Source organism: Stenella coeruleoalba, assembly GCF_951394435.1.
Source record: "Stenella coeruleoalba genome assembly, chromosome: 2".
NCBI classification, from domain to species: Eukaryota; Metazoa; Chordata; class Mammalia; order Artiodactyla; family Delphinidae; genus Stenella; species Stenella coeruleoalba.
In genome coordinates this window covers 132,924,799-132,945,603 of record NC_137147.1, presented here as the reverse complement: position 1 = coordinate 132,945,603, position 20,805 = coordinate 132,924,799, and the positions used below count along the sequence as shown (strand labels likewise).

Here is a 20,805-nt window from a genome sequence, read left to right as displayed (position 1 = left end):
CCATAACCCACTCTACATAAGCACAAGGCTTATCTTCTGGAAGGTGCTCAAATGTTGGCTGAAGTAGTGAATGAACTCCATTTGCATTTTATCTCTGGCTGTGTCTAAACCAAAGAAAATCACACTTGTCTTCTCAGAAGAGGGAACATATTCAAATACCAAGAACTGCAGTTCCTGGTAAGACCTTTGAGAAAATGACGTTACCAACAGCAGCAACTGGAAACTCAGCAGAATGCTTAAGTGCTAAAAACAGAGTGAAATGGGCCAAGACTTGAACAGTCATGGTTTAGGGGGCCTGAAGGGGTAGAGGTGGGGGAGATTCCTGACTATCTAAAGTTTAAGAATCACACACACACAAAAATAAAATAAATAAAGTTTAACAATCACAAACAACTTCTTCCGTAAGAATTACATATATTTACATTGTGGATCTGAAATACATTTTCACAGGAGCTGCTGCTCAAATGCAAAGACTACCCAATCTGGAAACCTCCCCCAACTGTTAAAGCCAGCACTTCAGATAGGAGATGAGCTGTTTCCAGCTGGAGTGGCTTTAGAAAGTCTGCTCTAAAATGAAGTCATCTTGTTCTCGTCACTGTCCTCCTCCCCAGCCTTCCTTCTGGGACCAACCCCCATCCTGTGACTCCCAAAGGACGCTGCCCTCTCTAGTTATCCATGAGGCTCCCTGGGTGCTTGGGGCTATGGGGAGGGCTCTTCAGCTTGGGGGTAGACAGGTGCTCCAACTCATAGCGTCCATTCTCAGAGGACTTGTGTGTGAGTATCTTCTTTATTCCCTCCTTCTGGCTCCTCTTGTGCTCAATAATCTGCTGGAGCTGGTACCCAGCATATTCTGGCTTGGCAGTCAGCGGGCCAGCTGGCACAGCTACGCCAAGAACATCTGACACCATGTAGGGGCGCAGCCAGCCCACCAGAGGAGTGCTTCCAGGGCTATAGTGGGTCTGCTTGTGGTAGAAGAGAAGCCCATCTACCTACAAGAAAGAAAACCAGGGATCAGAATGACTTCTGGGGCCACATGTTTGTAGGAGACCTATATGCACTGGGGTAGCTCTTGTGGTCCAGCTCTTTTTTTCTGGGTCACTGCCAGAAGAAAAAGAGTCTTTGTTTCTCACACATGAATTTCTCTAAAAGAAGAAATGGCCTAGAAAACTAAATTTTAGAAAATAAAAACATAAAAAGTACTTTCCCGTTTACAGCGTGCTTTCCTACCTAGTATTTCACCCTCTTACCCACCATGGAAGTGTCTGGGAGATGAAGCTGCTCAGACTCAGGGAGTTCTGGAGCCTCCCTCAAACACACAGTGAGTATGAAGCAGAAATTCAGCTTGAACCCAGGTCTTCTCTCCTCAAATCCCATTCACCTTCCACCACCCGGAGGTCTCTGTAGTGGGGGATGTGCTCCACACCGGGAACAAAGCCGGGGGACTGGACAAGCCCCTCCAAGATGCTGGACTGCTGAGTGCAGGGGAAACAGCCTGTCAAGAAGCCCTGCTCCCCAGCCATTGCTGGCTGCCTAAACCTCCCCCTAAATTGTCTGTGAGCTATGTTCTGGGAAACTCAGTTTTTCTCAACGGGAAGACCTCCCACAGTCCCATATGTTCTTTTCTGTGATTCAGTGACTCATCTCTAAAAAGCATTTATTGTCACTGGGGCATAAGGGTTATAAACAAAGATGGTGTTCTTACCACCTTCTTAACTGACTCCCAGAAATGAAGGCAACTCAGCCTTTGCCATTTCATCATTTGGGAAGCTGTGATCCTTTTAGCAAAATTATATCCAGTTCAAGCAAATACCTGCAGGTGACCAGGCAGAATTTTAAAGGGTATCATGGGCAAAGGAAGTCTGCTTGTAGGGTAACTGCAGGTTCTGAGGATGACCAAAGACTGCCCAGGACTGAGGAGATTCTGGGGAGGTGAGACTTTCAGCACTAAAACCAGGGAAGTCCTGGGCAACCTTGGACAAGTTGGTCGCCCCACTGCCATGCCACTGCTCAGCAAGCACTGCCATCCCTGGGGACCATTTGCTCTTCGGAGGAAGGAAGGATTAGGAATTCACAGCCCTGCAGTCTGTCAGTCACAGAAGCCCCAGCTGTGGCAGTCAAACAAGGGGCCTCGTTCTCTGGCTTGTAGCAGAAAGAGGCACACAAGAAGGACCTAGGAATGGAAGCCTCACCCCTCTCTGGGCCTCAGTTTCTCCATCTGTAAAATGAGGGCATTAGATGAGCTGTCCTTTCAAGGGCCCTTCCAGCTCTGGCATTCTGACTTATCTGGCAGGGTGGCACTGAGGCTATGAAGGGCCACGAGCACATCCTTTTCCAAGAGTCAGCATTTAGCCCTTTTCTGATGCTTTGACACAGCAAAGTCAGAGGCTCTCTTAAGACTGTATAACCAAGTTTCCCTGTGTCCTACAATCAGATCAGAGCAATAAAAACAATGGTTTTGTTACCTCAAAAGGGAAATCCATAGACAGCACCTTACACAGGCTCTCAGGGGTACAAGGGAAATTCTTTAGCCCCACAAATTTAAACTAAAACATAAATTAGAACAAAGAATTAGTACATGTTACAAACAATATTGGTTCCAGCAACTGAACAGCTGTATCAAAAAAGAGAAGTTTTCAGTCTCATCCTTCCCTACCCACTCCCCTCTACTTATCCTCTGAATTACTAGGTCAGGAGTTCTCAACCTTGCTTTATACAGGAGAACCATCTGGGAAACTCTTAAAAATTACTCATGCCCAAGCACCACCCCGAGATTCTGACTGAACTGCTCTGGGGTGGGATCCAGTCTTTTTTTTTTTTAAGCTCTCCAGTTGATTCATGCAGTCAGGACTGAGAACCACTGCCCTGTGCTAGGTTTAAAGATTCTATGTTATTCTCCCAGCTCTATGACAGTTGCCCCTAATGAAGGACTGGTGAAGCCCCTTTCACACCAGCAAAAGTTTTTACACTTAAGCAGTATACCAAAGTGATTAGGACTATGACAACCTCTGAGTCAGATTGCCTAGGTTTGAATCCCAGCTCTGTCAATCATTTAATCTCCATATGCCTCCATTTTCCCATCTGTAAAAAGGGATAATAAAATATCTACTTCATAGGATTGTTATGCAAATACGATGAGATAGTACATGTAGCACACACAGAAGAGCATCTCAGAGAAAGTAGTCCCCATGTTCCCTTTCCTCAGTGCATGTTCTTCTAGGACCTTATTGATAACATCACTGGAAGTACTGGTCCCATTTATTGTCCTGTAACTGGTTATTCAGTTGCTTTTAAAAATGCTGTAAGCAACCCAAGCAAATGCCAGTCTACAGGGCTTAACTAATAAAATGCAATGAAAACAACTGTCCCATATTTAATCACTGAGCAAAGAGCCAAGACATTTGGGTTATCATCCTGGACTATGGGACCTTGGGGAAGGCAGTCCCTTCTCTGAGCCTATATACTAATCTATAAACAGAGGGGACTGACTAGATGAGGTCACTCTTAGCTCAGATGCAAAGGCAGAGGTTCTCAAAGTGTGGTCCATGGACCAGCAGTATCAGTTTCACTGGAGAACTTGTTAGAAATGCAAATTCTCAGGCTTTACCCCAGACCTACTGAATCAGAAATTCTGGGGGTGAGGCCCAGGAGCCTACATTTTACCAAGCCTCCAGAGGCTGCTGATGCAGGCTACAGTTGGAGAATTCTAAACAGTGTTATTAATAAAAACAGTTATTAGCATTTTATACCAACCACTGTTTATTGAGTGCTCACCGTAAGAATTATGCTAGAAAGACTTGTATATTTATATAATTTGGTTCTTAGAACAACCCTGTAAAGTAGGTATTATTAACTCTATTAAACAGATGAAGAAACTAAGGCCAAGTAAAGATATTAACTTAACCTGGTAATTGTTAAAGCGAAAACTGGAATCTAGATAACTGTTAAGTCCATACTTTTCCCACTATGCCATGCTGCCTCAAAAAGATAATTTCATTCATAATGATTATATTTAGATAACAGACCAATCCAAACCAATCCCCATAAAGAACTCTGAAATCCTAACACCAGGCCTTACGGGATTGAGCTTGGTTTTCTCTCCCAGTCCTTCTTCTGGTAACTTTGAATGCATCCAGTAGAATCGGAAATCAGTCTGCCAGAGAAGAGAAAGGGAAAGATTAAAAACTGCTCACCTCAAACTCTAATACGAACAAAAACACCCCATTCTAAAAAGGCACCTAATGGTCAAAAGGTACAAACTTCCAGTTATAAGATAAATAAGTACCAGGGATGGAAAGTACAACACAATGACAATAGTTAACTCTGTTGTCTGGTATATACATGACAGTTGTTGAGAGCAGATCCTAAGAGTTCTCATGGCAAGGGAAAAAAAACATTTATTTTTTTCTTTTCTTTTCTTTTTGGTATCTATGTGAGATGGTGGGTGTTAACTAAACTTACTCAGGTAACTACTGCAAAATATATGTAAGTCAAATCATTGTGCTATACACCTTAAACTTACAGTGTTGCATGTCAGTTTAATTTCAATAAAACTGGGAAAAAAACAGCCACCTGATTTATGAAGACCTAAGCCGTTCTCTCACCCTCATTTCCCTTAAAACACTGCTGTAAGGTCAGGAAGATGTTCATAAAATCTTTAAATGTTTTTACCTTAAAATCCAATAGAATTATTAATAGTAGTAATGCCAACATTTGTCACTGAAGGCCTACTATGTCTCAGGCTCCATGCTAAGGACCTTACATACATAATCGTATTAATCCTCAACCATCCTCTGAGAATCGTATTATTATTATCTCCATTTTACAGGTGAGGACTCTGAGGCTCAGAGAGATTACATCACTCACCCAGGTGCACACAGAAATACTATGGGACCAGGACTCACCAACTCCAAAGCACATTACGTTAACCTCTGTTTTATTTTACCTAAGAATTAGAAACTACTTTATAGCTGTAACTTCACATAAACTACTTTATTCCAAATTACTATTGATCTAAATTACTGATACATATGCTTCTGTTGTTATTTAGGGACTTTTCTTTCTTTCTTTTTTTTTTTAATTTCCAAAACCAAAAATAAAAAACCCACAATCTTTTCTTTATATTGTCAAAATATAGGTGGCTTTAGTTATCAAATTTGTAAGTTGTAAATGCATGTTATGAAACATCCTTCAACAGAATTATAGGAAAATATGTTCCTGATTGAATTTTTATTTTTTAATTTTTTTAATTTTTAAAAATTAATTAATTTTTGGCCACATTGGGTCTTCATTGCTGCGTGGCCTTTCTCTCTCTTTTTTTAAAAAATAAATTTATTTATTTCTTTATTTTTGGTTGCACTGGGTCTTCGTTGCTGCCCGTGGGTTTTTTCTAGTTACGGTGAGCGGGGGCTACTCTTCGCTGTGGTGTGCGGGCTTCTCATTGCGGTGGCTTCTCTTGTTGCGGAGCATGGGCTCTAGGCATGTGGGCTTCAATAGTTGTGGTTCGTGGGCTCTAGAGCACAGGCTCAGTAGTTGTGGTGCACGGGCTTAGTTGCTCTGCGGCATGTGGGATCTTCCCAGACCAGGGCTTGAACCTGTGTCCCCTGCGCTGGCAGGCAGATTCTTAACACTGCACCACCAGGGAAGTCCCTCGATTGAATTTTTGAGTTCTGAGTTTTAGGCTTGGCTCTGCATTTGGGCAAGGTACTTAACATCTGTGGCTCTCAGCTTTCATATCTAAATGATGAGGAGTAATAACAATAGTACATACTTACTTTTTAGAGTTGTAAGGGATTCAATGAGATCATGCTCACGAAGTGCTTAGCAATGCAGGTCTTGGCTATTTTTTTGTTGTTGTTTTTGTTTTTTTATCTTTTGGCCACACCGTGCAGCATGTGTGAACTTAGTTCCCTGACTGGGGATTGAACCCATGGCCCCTGCATTGGAAGTGCAGAGTCTTAAACTGGACCGCCAGGGAAGTCCCTTGGCTATTATTTTTTGAATGAGATGCATGCTAGAATTCTGAAGTACCAGCACCTAGCACAATTTGGAAACCTAGCTTGGGGTAATGGCTACAGAAAGAAGCAGGCTGTGGTGATAACCTGTGATTCGGACACGTGGGCCTGCATGAGGATCGCCTGGAGGTTTATTAAAACGTAAGTCCCATCCCCAGAGTTTCTGATTCAGTAGGTCTAAGAATTTGCATTACTAACAACTTTCTGAGGCCACACATTCAACATTCTGAGAACCACTATGATAAACTAATTGACAGGAGCATAAAAAACCCACCACTTTAAAACTGGAACAACGATGGGGAGCATAGGAGCAGAGATGGACACTGTGGGGTGACCTAGCCTCTCTCTGATGACTGCGTCTGTCACTCGAAAAAATCACTAATCTGAGAAAAATGTTGTGGGAAGGTGAAACCTAAGGGGAGAATATTGGGTGGGGGGCCTCTCTCCATTTGGAAAATCTCCTTCCAAAGCTAACCCCTCAGAGATTCGAGGCCTTACGGTCATACCAAGGAGGCCCTGACATTTTCAGGGTCAAGATGTGGTTGGTGAAGAGTGGAGGTGACAGAAGTCTATTTGATGGTGCTTAACATTCCACCTTCTCTTCCTTGTGCCGCCTGCACAAGGCAGCATCCCCTTCACCTGCAACCTTCCCTGCCAGCAAGCCTCCCACACTCTGGAGAGAGGGGAGGGGGCGGTTACAGCTTCTACGAAGTCCCAGCCTACCCTACACTCTGTTTCTCCTTCCTCCCCTCAAGAATTGCTATGCTTCCCTTAGTTCCTCCTACCTCTTTTTATAAATGAAGCTAATTTAAACACACCCAAAGATGCAAGGAACATTAGACAATGTTCTTGATATACCACATCCTGTACACACCAAGAAGTTGGTCACGTACTAAACACACATGCTGAGCCACTTTCCTGGGAGGAGAGGAGAAAACAGGAGAAGACATGAGGGGAGTGTCAGTCCTTACCTGGCAGTCATAAAAAGGGTGTCCCCGCCAGCACATCACGTCCAGAACGTAGTAGGTCTGGTTCACCTCACTGTAAATGCAGTCCAGAATGGTGTAGTCTGGAGACACAAAGTAGAAAGTCAGTACAGGGTACCCCTTCCCATCAGGGTTCCCTCCACCACAATCTGGGGAGCCCCATCTTAGGGGCTTGGGAACCGAATCCAACAATCCTCAGTGCTCACGGCAAGCACCGGCACTACAGGACAAAGTTCTTCACAGCCTTTTCTGGCTACCTGGCACAGTCTAGGGGTGACCTGAGGTATGACAGCACAAGAAGGATCAAGGCAATGCCAAGTGTGAACTCTGAACCTTTAGAAAAACTGGGACATTTACTCACCTTAGAGAAGCTCAAGTTTGAAGGGAAGTAATCTTCCATTTTAGTTTACAATTACTTTTTGAGTTCCTAACACAGGTACTGTGTTCTGTGGGGAATATTAACTATAAGTAATCCCTGCCTTTAAGGAAGTTACAATCCAGTTAAGGAGATAAGATGATTACAGAGGAAAGAACCAAGACCTGAATTATACAGCACAAACTAAGAAAAACGAGAGTTCCAGAAAATGCTTCATGGAAGAGATGGGATATGAACAATCTTTTGGGATCAGAGGACTAAAATAACAGGGTAGAGGGGAGGTGGGAGCGCATTTCAGGCTTGAGTAAAAAAAGCCAATAGAGGGCTCAGAACAGAGGACAGGAATAACCACCAGCAGAGCCTGGGCAGACAGAGGTGAGAGAACGGTTCTGGCAGCTCTGCCAACTCCTCGCTGAATGACCCCGGGCAAACTTTCGTGACCTTAGTCTCCCTGGTTGGGCCCAGGTGGGAGGAATAAGCTAAGATTAGGACACTGAGAAAGGCGAAAAGGGAGTTCGGCAGGAAGCCGCAGCAACAGTACATTACATTTGGCCTTCTGGGGGTCCTTTCCCCAGAAAACTGCACCTGTCATCTTGTGATGGAAGTCCATGGGAAAGGTGCATTGACTTTAATTTAGGGGTTTATTGCCCAGCAGGTCTCACAAGTTGCAACTATTCTGCTACTGAGGAGGCCTGACCTTGAGGGAGAGCCCAGTGGGCAGGATATTACCTGTGCGCAGTTTCAAAAGTATGCTTTTAAAGTGGGTCTTTAAAACAACTAACTAAGCAACTAACCAAGCACTGATTATAAAAGTTAATAAACAGTCAATTGTATGTAGGTACCTTTTGTTGTTGCTGAGTTTCGCCTGTTGCCTCCTGGCAGAAGGGAAGAAAAGCTGCTGACGCAGTAGCCACTCTTGGTGTAGGCACTGGTAGAGCCCTGTGTGGACAATTACCATTCTTGTCAGGCATCAAGGTCTCCTCACCCTCCTGCTTCCACATTCTGCAGGGGTGCCATCAGCCCAAAGATGGCTCTCATCAAGTCCCTCCTGCAGGAAAGCGTTTCAATCCCCATGGCAGGGACAGCTGCTGTGGCAGATGAGGAACACAGAGTGTGCAGAGAACCCCTCCCGTTACAGGCCAGGCATGCTGGTGCCGGGGGCAGGAGCAGCTACTCACCCTGGAGGCCACAATAAGGGCTCTCTTTCCAACAGGGCACACGACCACAATCCATTCCTGACCCAAATCTGAAGGGACGTCAATTAACCACTCTGAGAGCATTAACTGGGAACACAAAAAATGGTGTTAAAAATCAACAGGGCTGTGCTGCTCCCATGTTTACAATGACAAAGAATTCACGTCCTACATATATAATAAAAATACATGTAAAAGAATGAGAACAGAAAAGGGTGACAGTGGGACCTCCACCCCGCTAGCTCTTAGTAGTCAACTCATCTCCTGCTCACTGTGAACTTCCACTTCTCACCTTCATTATCTGCATCCATATCCATTCTTACTACTTCACCCCCTGTATGGGGGGATAGGACCCTCTATCTTTCCTTACTTTGTCCACCCACCTACCATTATCACAACCATTATGTTCCAGGGGCTATACCTCAGAGATGAATCAAGTCCCTGACCTTGAGATGCTCTAAACTAGATCATTTCCCAAACTAGTGACCCAAATACTATACTAAAGGATGTTAGGAAATCTACCTTAAATTTAAAAAAAAAAAGGGCTGTGGTGAAATGAATTTGAAAAAATTTACTCTTCCATTCATCACTAGTCCCTCCCATCTATACAAGACTTTAGCCTATCAATTAATACTTCCCACTCAATCTCTCATCTCTCCCATCTCTCCTTCCCCTTAGGCCACAAAATACTTAACCCCTAATCCTCAAAACCAAGGCAAAAATGAAAACCTTTTATCACTCTACATTTCTATTAAGATATTCCACGTTCTCTCTTTTTTCAACTACTTCGTATTTCTTTTTTTTTTAAAACATCTTTATTGGGGTATAATTGCTTTACAATGGTGTGTTAGTTTCTGCTTTATAACAAAGTGAATAAGTTATACATATACATATGTTCCCATATCTCTTCCCTCTTGTGTCTCCCTCCCTCCCACCCTCCAACTACTTCGTATTTCTTGCTGCTGCCTTCCCACCCACTCTGACACCCGCAGTCCAGATTTGCTACCTCACAGCCCCACTTGACCTCCTTGCAGCCAAGTACCTCTATTCCCTCACCTCCCCCTCCTTCCTCTACTCCTGGTGTAATGCTGCCAGTCACATCCTCCTCCTTGACACATGCTCCCTTGGTCCCATGACAGTACTTTTCTGTTTTTCCTCCAAACATTCCTCCACACACTCCCCCAAAACATGTAGATAATCTTCAGGGGGCTGTTTTAGGTCCCCCTTTTCTTTTCTCTTAGATGCTGTTCCCCCCCGTGGGGGTGGAACTCATCTACTTCTCTTGTCATTTCTAAGATGATGCCTCCTAATTCTCTCTCTTTTTTTTGTTTTGGCTGCGTTGGGTCTTTGTTGCTATGTGCGGGCTTTCTCTAGTTGTGGCGAGTGGGGGCTACTCTTCATTGCGGTGCACGGGCTTCTCATTGCAGTGGCTTCTCTTGTTGTGGAGCACAGGCTGTAGGTGCACGGGCTTCAGTAGTTGTGGCACACGGGCTCAGTAGTTGTGGCTTGCGGGCCCTAGAGCGCAGGCTCAGTAGTTGTGGCGCATGTGCTTAGTTGCTCCATGGCATGTGGGATCTTCCTTGACCAGGGCTCGAACCCGTGTCCCCTGCACTGGCAGGCAGGTTCTTAGCCACTGCGCCACCAGGGAAGTCCCCTAATTCTCTTCTTTTTCATCTCCAGACTTCTTTCCTTTCCTCCAAACCTATATTTCCAGTTGTCCATTTGCTATCTCTTTCTCTGTTGGTCCTCTCTGTACCTTAAACTCAGCATAGCCGAAACAGAATTCACTGGCTTCTGTTGCCCAAGTACCTCCCATCCCTGAAACACCCACCCTTCCCCTTCTGCGTTCTGTGCCCTGTTAATATCATCACCTTCCTCTCTGTTATTCAATTAAACCCAAGGCATAATCAACACTCTCTTAAAGAATAATAGTAATACAACACCAAAAGCACAAATGACGAAACAATAGATAAATTAGACTACATCAAAATGTAAAACTTCTGTGCTGCCAAAAACATCATCAAGAAAGTGAAAAGACAACCCACAGAATGAGAAATATTTGCAAATCATGTATCTCATAAGGAACTTGTATCTAGAATATTTAAAGAACTCTTATAACTCAATAATAAAAGACAAATAGCCCAATTTTTAAATGGGCAAAGGATTTGAATAGACATTTCTCCAAAGATATACGAATGGCTAATAAACACATGAAAAGAAGCTCAATATCATTAGTTACTAGGGAAATGAAAATCAAAACCATGAAACACCACTTCACACCCACTAGGATGGTTATATTCAAAAGGACGGACAATAACGAGCATTGGCAAAGATGTGGAGAAACAAACTCTCAAACATTGCTGGTGGGAATGTAAAATGGTGTAGTCACTCTGAAAAATAGTCTGATAGCTCCAGAGTTATCATATGGCCTAGTAACTCCACTCCCAGGTATATACCCAAGAGAAATGAAAACATATGTCCATGCAAAAACATGTAAATAAATGTTCATAGCAGCAATATTCATAATAGCCCCAAAGTGGAAACAACTCAAAAGGCCATCAACTGATGAATGGATAAACAAAATGTGGTGTACCTATACAACAGAATATTATTTGAAAAGACATGAAAAGGAATGAAGTTCTAACACATGCTACAACATAAATGAATCTTGAAAACCTTCTAAGTGAAAGAAGCCAGAAGCAAAAGGATGTATCTCATATGATTCCATTTATACGAAATGTCCAAAATAGACAAATCCACAGAGACAGAAAGTAGATCAGTGATTGCTCTAGGGCCTGGAGGGAAGGGGAAATGGGGAGTGACTGCTAATGGGTGTGAAAATATTCTAGAATTAGATCGTGGTGATGGTTGCACAGCTCTGTGAATTACTAAAAAAATACTGAATTGTACTCTGTAAATGGGTGAATTGTATGTTATGTGAATTGTATCTCAAAATGGCTGTTTAAAAAAATAGCAGTAGCAGCTAATACTGTGGGGCATTCATTATGGGCTCTGGGCTAGGTATTTAAGGTACACTATTTCATTTAATCCCTCTAACAATCCTATGAGATAGGTATTATTACGATGTCCCATTTTACGGATAAGAAACTAGAGACTTAGACTGGTTAAGTAACTTGCCCATGGTCAACACAGAGCCTGACTTTGAGGTCAGTCCATGCGACCTGAGCTTAAACCCTTACCCGCTTCTCATATTGCCTCTCCTAGCCATAAATTCTGTTCATTCCACCTGGCAACATCTCTCATACTCATGACCTCTTTTCCTTCCCACTTCCACTGCCCTTAGCACTCATCAGATCTTTTAGCAAACCTAAGCCCCCTACCACAGTCTCTCTCTTCCAGGCCTTTCTACACTGATGTGGTAGTCATCACATGAAGTCCCACCTCTGTCCCTGGCTCAAAAAGTCTCGGTGGTTCCTCACAATCTAGACCCAGAGTCTAAAACCTTGTACATATTTCTGCTATACTCCTCCCCCTACCCTATGTTGCTCCATCCTCACACACACTCTGCACACCCCTCCTGAACACATCATATATTCTTCTCCCACCTCTGGGCTCTTGCTCAGCCTGATCCTGCGGCCTGGAATGCCCTGAAATGCTCTGTACCTCCACCTGTCCTACCCATGTTTCCAAACTGTCTCCTCTTTCATTAAGCTTTTCCTGATTTCACAACCCTGCTTCCTTCTCTGTTGGAAGTTAATTTCACTTTCTTATTGCAAAAACCATAATCTACACTTATTAGAGGAGTGCATGGGCTATTTCTGGCCCACGTCTATCTTCCCCTGAGAATAGCCTAGCTTAACACAGAACAGGGCCTTCAACAATGCTTGCTTGGGGGGGACTTTTCTGGTGATCCAGTGGCTAAGACTCCACACTCCCAATGCAGGGGGTCCGGGGTTCGATCCCTGGTCAGGGAACTAGACCCTGCATGCCACAACTAAAGATCCCACATGCAGCAACAAAGATCCTGCGTACCGCAACTGAGACCCGGCACAGATAGATAGATAGATAAATAAATAAATATTTTTTAAAAAGCCAATATTCTGTTTTAAACAAAAACAAAACAAAACAATGCTTGCTCAGGACTTCCCTAGTGGTGCAGTAGTTAAGACTCTGTGCTTCCACTGCAGAGGGCATTGGTTCGATCCCTGGTCAGGGAACTAAGATACCGCATGCTGTGCAGCATGGCCAAAAAATTTAAAAAACAACAAAAAAACAATGTTTGCTCAACAGAACTAAATTGTACTTTGTCATAGAAGATGTCTGTGCTATATTTGAGGCAGAGAAAGAGGATAGGAGTGTGTGCACCCAGGAACCATATTCTTAAGGTGGGAGAGGATTCTGAAGTGACAAGACACTTGGGTTATAGAGAGAAGTATACAACAGCAGGGTAGACCCCCAGCCCCACTCAGACACATGCCCTGCCTTCTGGAAAATAACTGGGTTGCCTAGAGCACTGGACAGTCTCCATGCCTGCTTCACCTATGGCGCCACAAGCCACACTGACTTCCTCTCCGGAATCAACAGGCCACTTAGTCAAGTCTGTTATAGTGATCTGTTGTTTCATGGCCTCAACCTCACCTAGGCCAACTGGCTGGCCTGGGGTGGCTGGGCAGGCTCCCAGTATTCAAGGACCTCCAAGCTCCTACCACCTGAGTGTGAAGACCCAAGGCTGGCATGTTAGTCCACCACTTGGGAAAGACTACCAGCTTGGGAGATGGGGTGGGGGATAGTGCTGGGCTGGGCAGGCCTGATCCAAAACAGCTGTATAACGACTAGTAAAGAATGGCGTCCGCTAGCATATCAGTAGCTCAGGGGCTTTAAATGCAGCAGGCCGGAAGCCTTTGCTAACAGCATGGGGTAATGATTCCCAAACCCACTACCCAGACTCTATCAGTGACCCCTGTCAGCACACAAAACTGTAAGTCATCTCTTTTCATCTCATAACTTTGATGTACATCAGCACTTTCGTTGCAGATGCTATTCCTTCTTCCTGCCTCATCCTCCTCTTTAGGGCGAGTAAAGAGCTTTGACTGCACAGTAAAGGGAGCAGGACCAGCTGCGCCTAATCTTCTCTGGAGCACTCACTTGATTAGCATAGCGTTTTGGTAACTTCTTGCCAGTGTCAACGTCCATTTCCTCATCATCTTTCTTTTCTTCTTCTTCCTCACTCTCCATCCCTGTCCAGTCATCTTCAGCGAGTCTTCTGGCATGGTTCACATAATCCAGCCGCTTTCTGAGAAAAGAAAAGGCATAAGGACAGGTCTTTACGTCTTATAGGAAGACACCCTGAAATGTGACAGATGTAATTCAAAGTCTCCAAATTCAAAAGCAACTTGGGAATTGTGGTGGGGTAAGCGATGACAAAATTTCCTTTGTAAGCCTTAACTAGTGACCACCTCCTCACAGATCCTAAATAGGAAACCCCCTCTGAACACACTCAGCTTTCCTCAGTTTCCTAAGAACAGGCAAGGTACAATATTTAAAGGAATTCTCAGGGTTCGCTAGTGGCTGATCTTACTCCTACCCACCCCACCCTAGACTCCCATCTCCACCCCAGGTGAGAGCTGATACTTCCCTGCCTGGCAGACATACTGTCTGAAGGCTCCCAGGGATTGCAGAGAGGAAACACCAAGATGCAGTGAGAAGTTTGAGACAAGGACAGCTTCTGGGACTTTCTGAGGAACAGCCAGACCTTTTTGCAGTTCCTAACTTTCAAAAAAGGCCACTTAGAAAAAACTAAGGAAATCTGAGTAAAGAAGTATGGATTTTAGTTAATAATAATGTATCAATATTTGTTCATTAGTTGTAGCAAGTGTACTATAAGATGTTGGGAATTCCCTAGCGGTCCAGTGGTTAGGACTCGGCACTTTCACTGCCGTGGGCCCAGGTTCAATCCCTGGTTGGGGAACTAAGATCCTGCAAGCTGCTCAGCGTGGCCAAAAAAAAAAGAGAGAGAGGAACTTGACATTTTGGAGGGAGACTTTTCACCAGATACTCTTTTTTAAAAACACTTATTTATTTATGGCTGTGTTGGGTCTTCGTTGCTGCATGCGGGCTTTCTCTGGTTGTGGCGAGCGGGGGCTTCTCATTGTGGTGGCTTTTCTTGTTGTGGAACACAGGCTGTAGGCACACGGGCTTCAGTAGCTGTGGTGCACAGGCTTAGCTGCTCCGCGGCATGTGGGATCTTCCTGGATCAGGGCTCAAACCCATGTCCCCTGCATTGGCAGGCGGATTCTTAACCACTGCACCACCAGGGAAGTCCCTTCTCCATATACTCTTTTATGGATTGTGAATTTTGAACCATACGAACATATTACCTATTCCAAATTAATCACAATTTTTAAAAACTGGGGATCGGGGGAATGCGTGATCTGAGAATGTAATCTGCAAGCAACCCAGAGGCCACAGGGAACCATCTCTGCTAAACACATCTAGTGATGAAGCAGTGGGCAAAATGCAGCTGTCGATAGTTCCTCCTAATCCTTAATTCCTTAACCAGAAGAGGCCTGTGTTGCACTGAGAATAAAAGGATAGGCCCTGCCTTCAGAGCAGCCCATCCTCAAACACTCCTATCCTGCAATCAATCTCTCTCCCTGTTTGCTCATCTTGGTATTGCGACCGAAGTGTATGGAAGACATTTCCTCAGATTCCCTGTGGAATTATTTGTCTTGAATTCCCAAGGGCTCCACAGAAACATCTGGGCTGAAGGAAGACAGGAAGCCCACACCAAAGCCAGGAGTCAGACTGCAGGAGAAGGCACACAGGGAATGTGGGGAGTGGAAGTATGGGAGTGGCTTTCACAAGTCCCTAAACTACAAAGCTCAGTATTGCTGCCAGGAAAAAAGAAAAGAAAAATTTAACCAGAGAGTTGAGCTTTTGCTTTCAAACTTCAGTCTCTCCCTACTCCCTCATTTTTCCCAAGCTCTGGGTGTAAAGGATGTCTACCTCTGCCAGGATTTACCCCTCCCAACCTTGTGGGCAAGAAGAACAACCTACAAAGGGTCCACTTTGAAGGTGGCTCTGTAGAGACAAGCCTGGAGCCTCCTGAATGGTTCACAGCTCCCAGCCTACAGAGAGAAGCCAAGGAGTTAAAGTATCCCTTACGATTTCTGCAGTTCCAGTAACCGGCGGCGCCGCTCACTCTGCTCCAAGGAACTGTACTTGGACTTGTACTGGGACAGGCGGGGGTGTGGGGCAGCTGTGCTGTTCAGATCTTGAGACACAGAAAAGCTACTAGCCAGGGCTTGACTCAGCTCTTCCATCTTCCCTACAAAGGAAAACATCAGAAAATTGTTCAATCGTTTTGTATCACCTTTCGGGTACAGGCAGTTATGGTGTAACATGATGGCTACATTCCTAAAAAACCTCACATAATCCAAAATCACAATTATTTCTATGGGAAAAAAAAAGAAGTTAAAGGGTAAGTGAGTTACATATGAGCAGTAATGTTTTTCTCACAGATATTTTAATAATGAGCATTTTGATAGCTCTGAGTGTATAAACTTCAACATCAATCAAATTCACCTTGTGATTGAATCTAACTTTTGCTCTTTGTCATCATTCACCAGGGACCCTGTCATTAATTCCTTCTTACAATCATTGACATGCAGTGAAGTAATCGATCATCTAATTTTTTTCCTGAATAGTTCTAAAAAGCTGTTACTCAATAACTAATGTAATTTTCTTTTTTAACATTTTTTTTTTTTAATGTAGGGCTTCCCTGGTGGCACAATGGTTAAGAATCCACCTGCCAATGCAGGGGACACGGGTTCGAGCCCTGGTCCGGGAAGATCCCATGTGCTGCGGAGCAACTAAGCCCATGCACCGCAACTACTGAGCCTGTGCTCTAGAGCCCACGAGCCACAACTACTGAAGCCCGTGCGCCTGGAGCCCAGGCTCCGCAACAAGAGAAGCCACTGCAATGAGAAGCCCGCACACCACAAGGAAGAGCAGCCCCCCCTCACCGCAACTAGAGAAAGCCCGCACACAGCAACGAAGACCCAAGGCAGCCAAAAATAAATAAATTTAAATAAATAAATAAAATATGTAATTTTCTGATGCAAGTTTTATCTGATTGGCTGTTTAGTTCTCCAATAAATGCCAACTCATATCAAGAAAATTTAGTTCCAGGAGAAGTACTGGTTCTGGAGCCCAAGGAGGAAGACAAGAAGAGCCAAAAACCCAAACCTGGCAGTTACTTTCTTGCTTTATAGCTTGTTTTGTTTATTTGCTTGTTTGGGGTGGGCAGAAGGAAGGTTTCAGGGCTACCTATGCAGGACTCATTTCGAAAAGAGCTAAAATATGTAAGGCTGCCTCCCAGTTAACACCAGCTGCTCTAGAAAATGTGAAGGACAGACATGTGGTACACTTGGGAGACAGAGAGTAAATCATATTGGAGACAGACTACCAAGGGCCACCCTGAAGAACGGGAGTAGAGAGAAAGATGTGAATTCACACTTCACTCACCCTTCCATGAATGAAGGTATGAGGTAGCACAGGAGCTCCCCTAAAGATTAAATGTGCACCTCAAGGAATTCCCTGGCAGTCCATTGGTTAGGACGCTGTACTTTCACTGCCAAGGGCCCAGGTTCAATCCCTGGTGGGGGAACTAAGATCTCACAAGCCGCCATGGCCGGAAGAAAAAAAAAAAAAAAGTGTGCCTCAGACTGCAAGAAAAGAGGAACATTTGGGAGAAATTTTATTCACACACCTGGGCTGGCCCAACCCTTCAAGTTCTAGTATAAACCAGAGGGTACCACCAGTGCTTAAACTCCACCCCAGTCCAGGTCCCAATGCTCTGAGCCTCAAAACCAACAGGTTCATTGCAGAGCCTCCACAGTTAAAAATACAACTCTATGGGCCTCTACTTGGCAAAGAGTTATTTTCCATTGCACATTTGAATTCAGATTTTCTTTCTTAATTTACAGCATTAGATTTTTTTTTTTAATGCCCGCACCATGCGGCTTTCGGGATATTAGTTCCCAGACAAGGGATCAAGCCCCCAGAGTGAAAGCGCTGAGTCCTAACCACTGGACCACCAGGGAATTCCCTAGATTTCTTTTTTCTAATTTGAAAGGAACTTTTTGTGTGTGTGTGGTTAAAAACGCATGACATAAAGTTTACCACTTAACCTTTTATTTTTTTTTTGTGGTACGCGGGCCTCTCACAGTTGTGGCCTCTCCCGTTGAGGAGCACAGGCTCCGGACGTGCAGGCTCAGCGGCCACGGCTCACGGGCCCAGCCGCTCCGCGGCATGTGGGATCTTCCCGGACCGGGGCACAAACCCGTGTCCCCTGCCTCGGCAGGCGGACTCTCAACCACTGCGCCACCAGGGAAGCCCCACTTAACCATTTTTAAATGTACACTCCAGTTGTGTTAATTACATTCACATTGCTGTGTAATTTCCAGAACTCTATTATTCTTGCAAAATGGAACCTTTATACCCATTAAACACGAAAAAAACAAACAAAAACAAAAAAACCCACCTTTTTAAAACTTAAGATTAGCATATTATGTGTGGATTTGAGGCGTGTCTTAACATGTATGTTATGCAACCGGGGTGGCCATTCGTAGTTGAGGCTGGGTGACGAGTACTTAGGATCCTAAATGGTATGCTATTTTCTGTATTTTTCTATACTTTTGTGTAAGTTTGAACACTTCCATAATAAAATCTTTTAAAGATTCATTATGTCTTTGTCTTACCAAAGTAATGACCCAATCTAAAATACATTTATTAGGCCTCATCGTGCTTTATCTCGGTGTGGGTTCATGCTCTGCCAAGAAGCATAAAATCCTTCTTAAAATTGATGCCTTGGATACTGGGGCGGCTGGCTGTACCTCCCATAAATTTATGGCTGTCCTTGGCTGGCTCCTGCTCTTTCAACCCATTCTTCGGAGGATGATGACTCCAAGGGTTCTGACCTGGGGGGGTCTCAAACTCCACCTGTATCCCATTTCCGACCCACCCAGGCCCCTCCCCCGAGCTCCAGACTCCAATTGTCCCCCACTACTGTCTCTTCCTCCTCCTCCCCCTCCGGGGGCGCCCCGCCTCGAATCCCCCAGCCAGGATCTAGGCCTCCTCAGCGTCTCCCACCGGGCTTCAATGCGGCCGGGGGAACCGAACTCCACTCGGCCGCCCTCCCCGCTACAGGCGCGCACAGCTTTTCTCTATGGATGGGGTCATCTAGGCCTTGCATGATTCGCCCCTCCCCCACAAAGAAAATCCCTGAGGGGTCCTGGCCCGACAGCCTGGAACTGAAGAGTGGAAGCGCGCCCAAGGAGAGGCCCCAGCCTCGCTCTGCCCCTCCAGGTCATGTCTCGGGAAGCCGGGAGTGTGCAGCCGGCCACAGAGAGTTACAGCCGGGCGCCCAGGGGCAGTTCGGGAGCCGGCGGGGCCCAAGCTAGAACCGACGACTCACCAGGCCGAGGTGACAATTCCACGCGCAGCCGCCAACGCCGCCGCCGGGGGCCGACCAATCAGCTGCCTTTAGAGAGCCGGCCCCGCTCCCTCGGCCGCCGCCGAGCCGCCGGGCTCACCCACCTAGCGCTGGGAGTTTCCGGCTCCTCCGGACGTAGAGAGCGCCGGGAGTTCTTCCGCGGTTCTGTCACGGGCTTGCGGTTACTTCCGCCCTCAACTACCGGGGTTTTTCCAGTCCGCCCGGGCGGGAGTCCTTCTGCTTTTGTGTTGCTACCCTCCTGAAAGGTGACTTGGCCGGGCCGAAGCCTCACTCCTGGGCAGAAGCTTCTCCGGGTTACTTTCGCCGATAGCTGGAACCCCGGTCTCGTGGCCGGGCGTTCAAGGCCCTCCAGGCCCTGGATCCTGCCGCCTCCCCCAGATACGCACAGTCCTTAGGAGTGCACCAACAGTCCGCTCCCTCTCCCGTGACCATGCTTTATACGGGAAAGCGCTGCCTGAATGACTCCCTCCCCCGCCCACACATACACCCACCACTAAGTCTCAGACAATTAGTCGTCCCCTACCCATTCGCCCCTTAGAACACTGGAAAGAAACCTCGATTACAGCCATTTGCTCGCTTTAGGAGTTTCTCTTTCCTTCTCGGCTGTGGGCTTGGCAATGGTAGGGACCTGGTTTGATTCCTGCATCCGGCACAAGGCACGGCTCTGGTGAAGGAATGAATTGGTGCAAAGGGTGGAGGGAAGCAGCCGAGATTTACGAACTTAATAAAACTGGAGAGCAGCCTTTGTGGGCTAAGATTGAAGAGATGCAAAATAAAACTGTGAATAGCCATTTATTGAATACTTACATTGAGGCAGACCCCGTGCTCTGCATGAATTATTTAATCTTAAAATAGCACAAGGAAGTAGAGACTAAAGCTCAGAGAGGTTAAGCAACTTGGCCAAAGTTACACGGCTTTTGAGCCAAATATTTAAGTTTGCTGCATGTCTGACTTACAGAGAAGTTGGATATTACAATACCACACTACAGAAACAACGTACACAAAGTTGGCACATTTTGAGTCCAAGGTGTGGACTTGTTGCATATTTTATGTACATGACTCCGTCCATTTGGAGGTCAGATTGACAGGGAGGGTAGAGGGTGCTTGGGGCTGTGGAAGACCAATTTTTCTTTTCTTTTTTTTTACTTCAGAATTTACATAGGTGAGCTCTAACTTTCAGTGGTCAGGCTGTGCACTAGGTTATTTGGTGCATCGACAAATAAAAGCTGATTATGAGACTGACAAAGAAGAGCCCAGGACCTGACTTCAGTAGGAAACTTTGACACCAGGATATTAAGTATTTTGTGTCTCAGAACCACCATTCTCTACCCACGACCACAGAAGTCACAGAAAAGAACAAAGGCCCTACGCTGGAGGAAAATAGACTGAGATGGACAAATTCATGCACTGAGGTCCAGGAGAAAGGCTCCAGCCCCTCATTCACACCAGCTGAATAACTTCCCATATCACTAAAAAACCAACTAAATGTCACTCAGCCCAGGGGCTCATTTGGGGCCAGTTAGTGTTCCATAAAGGGCTGCTCTACCTGGAACAGTGATTCTCCAACTGTAGCCATTGGCACTCCACCTTCACAACCTTGACCACATACACATACACCTATATTTGATGTCTTTAAACCAATTTACTTTTTTAAAAAGCCTAATACATTTATTTGAAAGAGGAACACCATAACATTACCTTAAATCACTTCCCACTTTAATAGAAAGCATCTATGAACTCTATAGTGAAAATAGTATAATAT

The 20,805-nt window shown here is 45.2% G+C and overlaps 1 protein-coding gene across 2 annotated transcripts; it reads right to left on the bottom strand.

Annotated features, from left to right (window-relative positions):
- Positions 1–287: 287 nt before the first annotated feature.
- On the bottom strand, positions 288–19,533 carry SNUPN (snurportin 1; the record flags this gene model as incomplete). 2 transcript variants are annotated; one of them, XM_079912822.1, is made up of 9 exons in its annotated part: positions 289–989; positions 2,463–2,543; positions 4,076–4,150; positions 6,983–7,080; positions 8,216–8,312; positions 8,552–8,656; positions 13,673–13,820; positions 15,692–15,854; positions 19,005–19,533. In XM_079912822.1, the coding sequence occupies 8 exons, from the start codon at positions 15,847–15,849 to the stop codon at positions 666–668; spliced, it is 1,086 nt and encodes a 361-aa protein (XP_079768948.1). In that variant the 3' UTR covers positions 289–665. The 2 variants fall into 2 exon arrangements, with proteins under 2 accessions (XP_079768949.1, XP_079768948.1); XM_079912823.1 differs by lacking the exon at positions 19,005–19,533 and having other exon boundaries at positions 288–989; positions 15,692–15,849.
- Positions 19,534–20,805: the final 1,272 nt, after the last annotated feature.